Raw genomic sequence first — 10,066 nt, forward strand, 5'->3', positions numbered from 1 at the left:
TTGGAAGAACTTCCTACCTTAGAATAGAAAAGAGAGATAATCAAAGAGCCTTGGATTAGAGAAACCCTCATCACTGCTGAGGTTTTTCCAAGACAGGGTCTTCCAACAGAAATCCTTCAGCCTTTTCCCAAGCCTTCATGAGACAACGCAGTGAAACCTATGTAAGTATCTGCTTCTCTTTATCAGTAGCTTTACATTGTATGCTACAGAACCTAGGGCTTCTCAGACAGAATTCAGAGGTTCCCCACGTTTGATTCAAATTTCATTTTTTAAAAAATAGATTTTTATATTGCCAAAGGAGAGATAATGTCAATTTTTTTAACATATTGCAAACTGCCCACGCATTAATTTGAGGTTAAGTCATTTCAGTGTAGATCTCAGAATTAATCTCCTCCTGCCATCTCTAACTGAAGCACATGCCCAAGATTTCAAGATGAATCATTAGAAACCACTCTTATCTGTATCCACTTCTCCGAAGGGATCAGGATTTTCTTGATAGTATGCAACCAAAACAAAGGAATAAGAAATAAACTGTTCTGAGGCTGCTATAGCAGCAACTGTTGTCAATAGCCCCCAACTTCAAAAATTTTTGAGCGTGAAACAGCAGGATCGGGACTTCCCTGGTGGTCCAGTGGTAAAGAATCCATCTTCCAATGCAGGGGACACGGGTTTGATCCCTGGTCGGGGAACTAAGATCCCACATGCCGCAGGGGCAACTAATACCGCACACCACAACTACTGAGCTCGCATGCCTCAATGAGAGAGCCCGCGGGCCGCAAACAACAGAGCCCCTGCGCTCTGGAGCCCATGCGCCTCAACTAGAAAGAGAAAACCCACACAGCCATAACTAGAGAGAAGCCCACGTGCCGCAACAAAAAGATCTCGTGTGCCGCAACTAAGACCTGACGCAGCCAAAAAATTAAGAAAAAAAAAATCAACTTAAAAAAAAAGATTAAAGAAAAACCAAACCAAGCAAACAAAAAAATCCCGCAGGGTCAAGAGTCCAGTGGCATGGGGCCAGCCACGGCATCCCAACCATACTAATTCCTGTTGGTCTTACCTACGTCTTTGCTGGCCAGTCTCTCTTGATTCCTTCCCATTGCTAAGCTTGGTTCTGCAGACGTCCTATTTATTATTTTAGCTATCCAATTTCCTTCCAATAAATTCCTTTACTGCTAAAAACAAAACAAGCAAAATAAAAACCCAAGACAACAACAAACTAGACTCATTTTAAAAACTTAACTTTAATGTTAAATCTCTGCACTTATAAATGTTTAGTAATAAAACACAAGTTTTCATAGGTTGGGGTTCTATGACAGATTTTGTTTGAAAAAGGACTCCAGTGCTTTTAAAAATTTAATTTGAAATCACAGTATTGAATCACCTCCCTGACTCGTCTTAGCCTCCCTTCAGCCATTTCTGCGCAAATCTAACTACATCGTGCTTCCCCCTAAAATCTTTCAAAATTTAATAGGGAATCCTATAAAGTTTAAATTATTTGCATAACTACAAGGCTCCTGAAATGACTTAACCCTACAAGATTTGGCACATGGTTATGGGTGCTCAATCATTGCTTGTTGTAGGAATCAATAAAAACTGGAGAATGTAAGAGCTAGCTACACTATCCTACATTCTCCTACACTATCCTACTCATATCCTACATGAGTCTTCAACAACAATAGTAGCAACTGTTATATGGTGTTTACACGTGTCTCATTTACATACAGTACTTTCCAAACACATCTTATTTATGTATCTTTTCTCCAAACATGAATTTAGGACATGTAAGAGGAAACGCTTCTTTAGAAAGCAGATGTACGTAAGTTATTACCTCAAGAGGCAGCAAAATTTGAGAAAAGGTTTTCCTAAAGTACGAGATTTGATAATGAGTGACAGGATTATTAAGGTTTAAAACTAAAAGACTCCTGGTCTGGCGTTCACCAGACTCTTAGGAAGGAGGTGGTGGTGCACACTGCATGGAGAGACGTAGGACTTTCTAAGAAATAAACTTTTTCTGTTGAAATATCTGGGACTTATTTTAAACAACACGACAGCGGGGATCTGAATACAAAAGTGCTCCCCGACTTTACCAGCCACTGCAAATCTGGGGACTTGACTTTTAACTCGCTTCCCTGAGGACACCTTCTCAAGGGTTTCCTCAACACCACCAACCAAGGCTGCACTTGAGCCTGCGGCTTGGAAGAAAGATACGGGTGTGAGTTTTGCCACTCAGTAGGGTGGTTAAGTTATTTGTTTTAAAGCTTAATTTTCCTCTTACCTAAACTGATAATACTCGCGAAGCCCGCCCTCAACCCTCCTCGGGGTTATTAATGAGTTCACGAGGTCCTCGGTCATGTTTTCACTACCTCCTCAGAGAGAGTGCCTCCGACTGCCCGCACGCGCCCCGCTCCACTCTCTCTAGGACGCCGCGGGACCTTTGTGCGCACGCGCCGCCGCGCCCGGGGGCGGGGGGGTCTCGCACACTAGCGCGGCGCCCATTGGGCGTCCCCTCCGCACGCCCGAGGAGCGAGCGAGCGCTCGCGCTCCTTCGGCCCCGCCCCCAGCGGCGCGCGCCCCTACGGCTGCCAGGGGGCGGGGGACGCGGGCAAAGCCGGTTATGGAGGCCCTGCGGAGGGCCCATGAGGCCGTTCTCTGGCTGCTGCTGTGCCGGCCCTGGGCCTTGGGCGCCGCCTCCCGCCCGAAGCCCCGCGCCTCAGAGGTGCTGACGCGCCACCTGCTGCAGCGGCGTTTGCCGCACTGGACCTCCTTCTGCGTGCCCTACAGCGCCGTCCGCAACGACCAGTTCGGCCTCTCGCACTTCAACTGGCCCGTGCAGGGCGCCAACTACCACGTCCTGCGCACCGGCTGCTTCCCCTTCATCAAGTACCACTGCTCCAAGGCCCCCTGGCACGACCTGGCCCGGCAGGACCGGTTCTTCACGGCGCTCAAGGTTATCAACCTCGGTGAGTGGCCCGGGCCGGTGAAGCACGTCGCGCCGACGATGGCCCCACTGTTTGCAAAGCACGCTGACAAACGCTCTGGCTCCGAGGCCGAGCCCCCGGCCCTAGGGTCAGACCGCGCCGGCCCTGGGAGCCCTGCCCCGGCCCCGTGCAAGTTCGCCCGGGCGCACGCGCTCGCCACGCTTTGCCCAGTGCTGGGGCGTTACCCAGACGCTGCCTGTGCGTCCCACCCACTCTGCAGCCTTCCAGCCCCGGCCCTGGCCCTGGGCTTCTGTATTCCCCGGCCCGGCAGGTGCCTGACTGGGCTAAGTTGTAGCTCCTGAATCGTCCCCCGGAAAATGGGGCTTATCGACATGCCTGTATTTAGGTACCACCCTGCATCACCCCGGGGAGAGAGCATTCCATCCTCGCTACCCTGCAGCTCTTAACTAGAAGGACCCCTACATTGGGCAGTGAGAAGGAGGGTGTAGGCCCCTGGAAAGTGGCTCTTAAGTTTTTAAAAAATGCCTAATTTCATGGCAGGATTCGTTCCCATGAACACCACTTTGTGGGTGCGTTCATATTATAAAAACTGGAACTACTTTTTTGAAGTTTCTTTGTTCTCTTTATATGAAACCCCAGCAAGTTTGTTTTACTAAAAGCACTAAAGATTTTCACCAGTGATGGTAGCTTCTTCAGATGCTAGGCCTAAAAGATATTTAAAAGACTACCTCTTTAATATTGGTATGTTTTCATGGAATATTCTAACTCTGAGAGTGTTAACTCTTGCCGGATGTTTATCTTTTGGTTAATGACCGAAGAGGCGTGAACGTTGACATGAGTGCATCTTTTATATTTTCTAGGTCAGTAAAAAATAGGCCTCAGGATGTTTGGAACCTATTCATATAGCTGATATCAAATTAATCCATATTTCAGTAATTAAGAATCTAGATGTACAAGCTGACCCACGTTACCCAACCAGTTTTTTGAACCAGAATTAAAGCTAAACGCCTATGCAGCTGCACTATTACTATATAGCCTGATAGTTTCTTAAATTTAAATATGGTAGGTGTATTTTTGCTTATAATAACTCCCATATGGCAGTCATGGGATTTTGGATCCATTGCTCCACTGGGACTGTCTTGGGTTCAGTCCATTAAGGAAAAGGTTATTCAGCAATGTGTAATCCTTTAAAAAATATGTCTTATTATTTGGCTGATGAACTATATAGAGCATGCCTACTAATATTGAGGTTGATGCAAAGAAGTTGAGGAGTGTAGTGACTCAGAAAATTCAATTCAAAGTTATTTGGAGAGACTGGAGTGATGACTAGATTCAAGAAGAATATGTTTATTTTAGCATTTTTAGAATCAAAAAAAAATCATTCTTCCCAAATGTAGAGTAATAGGTTAGGAAAAGCATAACTGGAGGGTTATAGGTAAACCATGAGCCCAATGCCTTTTTAAAAAAAGTTTTCACCATTTAAAACCTAACACTTTAAGAACAGCTTAATGATTAGGGGCTTCTCTTTTTAGGTAGAAAGAAATCCAAAGAAAAATAGGATGCCCAGAGCATTCTCACACAGAAAAGTAGTAAAACCTTTTGAAGAAAGAAACAGCAGCTGTAGTTTTTTTTTAATGTGAAAGAGAAAGCTGAATAGTGATTTAATGGTCTTTTGAAAATTCTAAAAATTCTGTTTAAAGGAGAATAAGAGTTTTAAGTTAAACAAAACGGAAAACTTTCTGCACAAGCATGCTTGAATACAAATTAGCTTATACTAATAAAGGGAGTTATTTTTTTCTGGACTTTTTAAGAGTATTAACCAATTTGATAATGTTAATATTGTATTTTTGTCTTAGGGTAGGGAATTAGATAATAGGATTTTTTTCCTATTCTATGTTGTGCAGTTGCCCCTCTGGATCATCAAGTACATATTCTATTTAAAAATACTTAGAATTTTATTCTTCTTCTTTCCTTTCAAATTAGTAATTATCAAAGTAGTTCATTTTTCCATTTTGTAAATAATAAAGATTTCTCTTTTACCCGTTGGTTCCCTTTCTCTTTTACCCATTTGTTCCCTTTCTCTTCCGCCTTCCTTTCAATAGAAGCTGACATTTTACTGATGGTTTTCTAGTCTGGGTATCCTGCTGGGAAGTAGATTGAGATTTAAGAAAAGCAGTTTACCATTGGAATGAATGGGTAACTGGAGACTTGCTACAAAGTTCTAATTTTTTTAAAGTGCTTAATTTGACAGTGGTTTACCTACTGTTCAGCTGACTCAAAATGAATTATTGTGCAAAGAACTGACTTGCACGTTCATTTTGATGTTATGATATGTTTCAGACAGTCTGGAAAAAATTTAATTTTTCATCAAACCTTACAGACTTTACAGCATTTGTGCTGTAAAGAAAATTATGGGTTTTTTTAGTGTGTAAATTATATGTGTGGCTAATCTTCCCATTTAGTGTATTAGCCTGACTGCATTAAATAAGTAGACTGCAGGATAAAAAAAAAAAATTAGAGAATTTCTGACTCCTACATTACATCTCCACCCCCTATCAAATAGCATGAATGATAATGGTTCCTAGTTGTTTCTTAATAAGAGATAATGTAGTTATTAAGTTAGTAATCCTTGATCAGTCCTCCATTTTAGCCAAAAAAATATTGACCATTTGTGTGATTTTTTTTAAAGTATCAGTATTTTAATTGAAAACTGTGATAAATACTGTAAAACAAAACTTTCAGTGTCACCATCCATTTCTTCACTGTAAGTCCTTAGCATTGGTTTAAAAGTCATATTTTATGTATTTTACTATCAGTATATTTGGAAAATTTATAATTATTTCTAGAGCCTGTTTTTCTTTCTCACTCTGTTTTCAGCTTTTGAAGTTGTGATACCATATTTTAAATTTATTTTTTATTTCAGCTGCTCCCTCTACTCTTCACTTGCTTCTGCCTGCCCTGTTCTTGTTCTCTTGTCCACTCCCCCACTCCACACACCACTACCTGCCCTTTTTTTTTTTTTTTTTTTTTTTTTTTTTTTTTGCGATACGCGGGCCTCTCACAGCTGTGGCCTCTCCCGTTGCGGGGCACAGGCTCCAGACGCGCAGGCTCAATGGCCATGGCTCACGGGCCCAGCCGCTCCGCGGCATGTGGGATCTTCCTGGACCGGGACACGAACCCGTGTCCCCTGCATCGGCAGGCGGACTCTCAACCACTGCGCCACCAGGGAAGCCCTACTTGCCTTTTTTTTTTCCTTTTGGTTGAATGATTTATAAATAGCTTTATGATGCTAGTTTTTGTGAATTTTTTTGACGTTCCCTTGAGGCATTTAGAGATTTGGGGGGAGGTATTACCAAGGCAAAGAAGGCAATATACTGTGAAAAGTTGCATAGGAATTCCAGGGAACCCTGTGAAAGTAACAAGCTGTGACCCAGTATATTCCTAAAAATAGAGAGGCGCCAGTCTGAATGGGCATTTTTGCCTCTCTCATTGCCAACTAGTGATGCTTCTCCTGATTAATCTCTGGCATCACAGTGGCTGGAATGCAGCTTCAGGGAATAAGCACAAAGTAGTCCAATGAACTTATACACTCAAAAAGAACATAACACAGCAAATATCCTCTTGCAGAAAAATAAGAAAAAAATTTAACAATATGATTAGTCCTGAGCATGTGTTGATTTCCCTCTTATCTAGAAAGAAAGTGATTTTCCAGTTGCACAGCTCTCCTTTAAAATTGTTATTTTCTGTCCAGCTCATACCCAGGAACAATAATATTTGTGCAGACTATACAATATTTGTTATTGATTCATGTGCCTGTGGTTTTATACATATGTTTTTTAATATGTTAATAATAGTCATGGATTAAATAAGTGTCTTACAAAAAATAGGAATTGTGAAAGTTTGCTTTGTGTCCAGCTTAGTGTCATGTGCATATGAGTGCTTAATCCATATCTCTGGCTAGTATATATTTAGTTTCATGTATCACAAATGGCAACTAATCACAAATGGAAATATTCCAAAGAAGAAATATATTATTGCAGTCTATTATATACCTATTTCAAATAGGTTGAAGCAAGATTTTCAAATCAGTTGTAAAAATATTAATGGGATTGTTTCTTTCTCATGTTTGTTATTATACTAAAATCTTCCTTAGAGTTAGGTTTTGCCTTAGATTTTGAAGACAGCTTTTTGACCCAGTTTCTTTTAAGTTGTACGAGAAATTATTTTAGCCATCGGTATTACTGTCCAACTTAAAAGCACAATAAAGATGACCTAGTAATTTAAGCTCAAGGCCAATCATCAGGAGCATCTACAACTACATTAACGACACTTCTCTGTTTGCTTATTTGTGAAAAGAATATAGAATTACTTCATAATTATTTGGAGGTAATGAATTAATGTTTGTAAAGTACTTTGAATTACAGTTTACATCAGCTTTATCTATAGTTTTTTAAATCTCTAGGCTTACACAATTGTTACTATGTTCCACAAACATAGATGAAATTGACCTTTTAGGTTGAGTCAGTGTATACTCATATTTTTGTAACTTTATAAGTTCTTGATGTTGCTGAAGAGTGCTATGTGATTTATACCATGACAAATATATGAGTACATGATTAATAGGTATTGATTTCACAAGTAACATTTTCATTTGTTTTCTAGGTATTCCAACTTTATTATATGGACTTGGCTCCTGGTTATTTGCTAGAGTCACAGAGACTGTGCACACCAGTTATGGACCAATAACAGTTTATTTTCTAAATAAAGAAGATGAAGGTGCCATGTACTGAAAGTATGCGCTGGAGGATGAAAATATCAGTAGATTTTCTCATGTGTATGTGCAATATTTATTTTTGATCCTTTAAAATAAAACTTTGCAAACACCTTTTTCTTTCTACGGTGTCTGGTTCTTTAAGATGAATCATTGCCCTCAAGAGGCAAAGCTTTTCATATTAATACATTGTTATATATTGCATACTCTGTTTAGCCAATGGGAACTACAAACACATAACGCTTATATGAATTTTTTCCTATAACTAGGTTAAACTAGAGATAAAAAATGATTGTAACTTATAGATTCTGTAGTTATGTATTAACAATTTAAATCAACTCTTTGAAAATATAGATACCCCACAAGGAAGGGGAAAAAATCTTTAACATTGGGAAAAGAAGTAGAGAATTTTAGGATATATGATAGAGATAATATCATTGGCAAATCCAAAGTTGTTGAGAATTCTAACAGCAATCTGAAATTTAAACCATTCAACTGTCAGGATTTTAAATGGAAATGTATTACAGCCCTTGTGCCATTTACCTGTATGAGAGGTGTGGGTGTAATGTTGAAACTTCTTATCACCTAAAGAATCCAATACCATACTACTTTTTAAAAAATGTAATAACAACTCTAGGTAATGTAAATGCAGCAAGAAGAATGAAATTAAGACTTATTAAAAGTTAAAATGGCATGCCAATAAAGCTGTAAGAACAATTAAAATCTAGAAAGACCCAGAAAAAATAAATTTGGTAACTGTTTAAAAAAGCAACTAGCTGAAATGGTACGTATCTATCCATAGACTTATTGGCGATGGAAAGTGGGCTGAAATTTTAAAGACCTGATGGCGGTTTTGCATTAGAATTTTATTAAGTTAATTGCATTTTTTAAAGCAAAGTCATTAAAAAAAATTTATCCTTGGGGGTAGTTACAGAAAACCCAGACGAATGGTAAATTCCAGAAATTTGGAGTAATTTAGGGAGAACTAAGAACTATTTAATTTCTAAACCAATGGGTGTTTAAGATTTATGATCTCTCCCATAATTACAAACATGCATTATATATCATTTTATGTTAATGTGTTGCTGATGCTCTGCAATGTTTACACAGTTTTGTAGCAAAATATTTTATAGAATTCAATCTAACCAACGTTTGGGTGCCTACTTCTGGCAAATCAGTAGGGAAGGTGAGTGGAAGTGATTGAGGTGAAAGCACTGGAATAATGAAGTGACACAAACTGGCTTCGTTAAAGGTAGTCATTTTAAGTGAGCTACAGAGTGAACTGTTCTTCAAATATATGTAGTGTTCACTTGTCTAACAGCAATTCTAAACCTTTTAATCAAAGAAGTACTTATGCCAATATATTTAGTCCAGAAGAATATACTTGACACTAATTAAGTGAACGGCTTACACAAAGGAGATCGTGTTACATTAAGCTTCATTAATAATAAAACTGACTATTAGCATTTTGCAAGGAAGGCTAGAACTGATTTCCTCTGTAATGGGCAAAGTTAAATAACTATAGCTCATAAGTTTTAAGTCAAATACTGCTCATTCATTGCTCCTGATCTTGTCAATACTTGCTGTAAAGGTTTGGTCCCAACACAAGGCTGATAAAATGGTTTTTATCAGACCATAAATAATAGCTTTTCAGTAGAGTTGCACTTCTTTTCACACTGGCCTGTTTGATTTCTGATAATTTGTACTGCTGACTGTGCTTACCTGTTTTTCAATAGCTACAATCGGAGTGACTTCTTGTTCATATGGTGATAGGTAAGTCTCCTTGGAGAACATCTTTGACAAACTACCCTATTGATCTCTGTAATTCTCTGCTGCTTGCAGCATTAAATAGAGCCTTGATTTCTTGTCTGATGTGCTCACTGTGTAACAATTAAGCAAATGTAATATTTTCTTGTATTACATGAAAATCAATAGACCTCTTGCTCTCATGAAGTTGATCATGGTAAAGGATGAACTCAACAATGGCTAAGGGCATGGTTCAAATATTTAAAATATCATTCCTTGGATTTATGAAGTCTTGTAGTGAACCGTTTAGTCTGAAAAAATTCTTCTCATTGAACAGCAATGGTTCAAGTTTTTTCTTTAAAGTTGGATATTACATCAAAGTATTGTGACCTAAAAAGGATAAAATATAAATGCTGGAGGCAGGAGATTGATTCTATTTTTAGCAACAGTGCTATCTTACTTTTTGACCTCAGGCTAATAACTACTCCTTTGTATCTTAGTTTTTTCCACCTGTAATCTAAGAAGGACAAAACAAGAAACCTTTCTGCCTTAAAATGTATCATGAATGTGCTTGTAAGCAAATGTCCGTTTTACCTTAATTTCAGAA

General features: G+C 39.1%; 1 protein-coding gene across 1 annotated transcript; it reads left to right on the forward strand.

Annotated features, from left to right (window-relative positions):
- Nucleotides 1-2,498: 2,498 nt before the first annotated feature.
- Nucleotides 2,499-7,825, forward strand: C2H15orf61 (chromosome 2 C15orf61 homolog). The gene is made up of 2 exons (XM_065872909.1): nt 2,499-2,963; nt 7,605-7,825. The coding sequence occupies exons 1-2, from the start codon at nt 2,618-2,620 to the stop codon at nt 7,730-7,732; spliced, it is 474 nt and encodes a 157-aa protein (XP_065728981.1). The 5' UTR covers nt 2,499-2,617; the 3' UTR covers nt 7,733-7,825.
- Nucleotides 7,826-10,066: the final 2,241 nt, after the last annotated feature.

This window comes from Phocoena phocoena, chromosome 2 (assembly GCF_963924675.1).
Source record: "Phocoena phocoena chromosome 2, mPhoPho1.1, whole genome shotgun sequence".
Taxonomy (NCBI): Eukaryota; Metazoa; Chordata; class Mammalia; order Artiodactyla; family Phocoenidae; genus Phocoena; species Phocoena phocoena.

What these genes read in the sequence shown, in the direction of transcription:
- C2H15orf61 (XM_065872909.1), top strand. Translation starts at nt 2,618, where the DNA reads ATGGAGGCCCTGCGGAGGGCCCATGAGGCCGTTCTCTGGCTGCTGCTG. An exon ending in GCTCAAGGTTATCAACCTCG is followed by an intron (nt 2,964 to 7,604) that starts GTGAGTGGCCCG and finishes TTTGTTTTCTAG; the next exon opens with GTATTCCAACTTTATTATAT.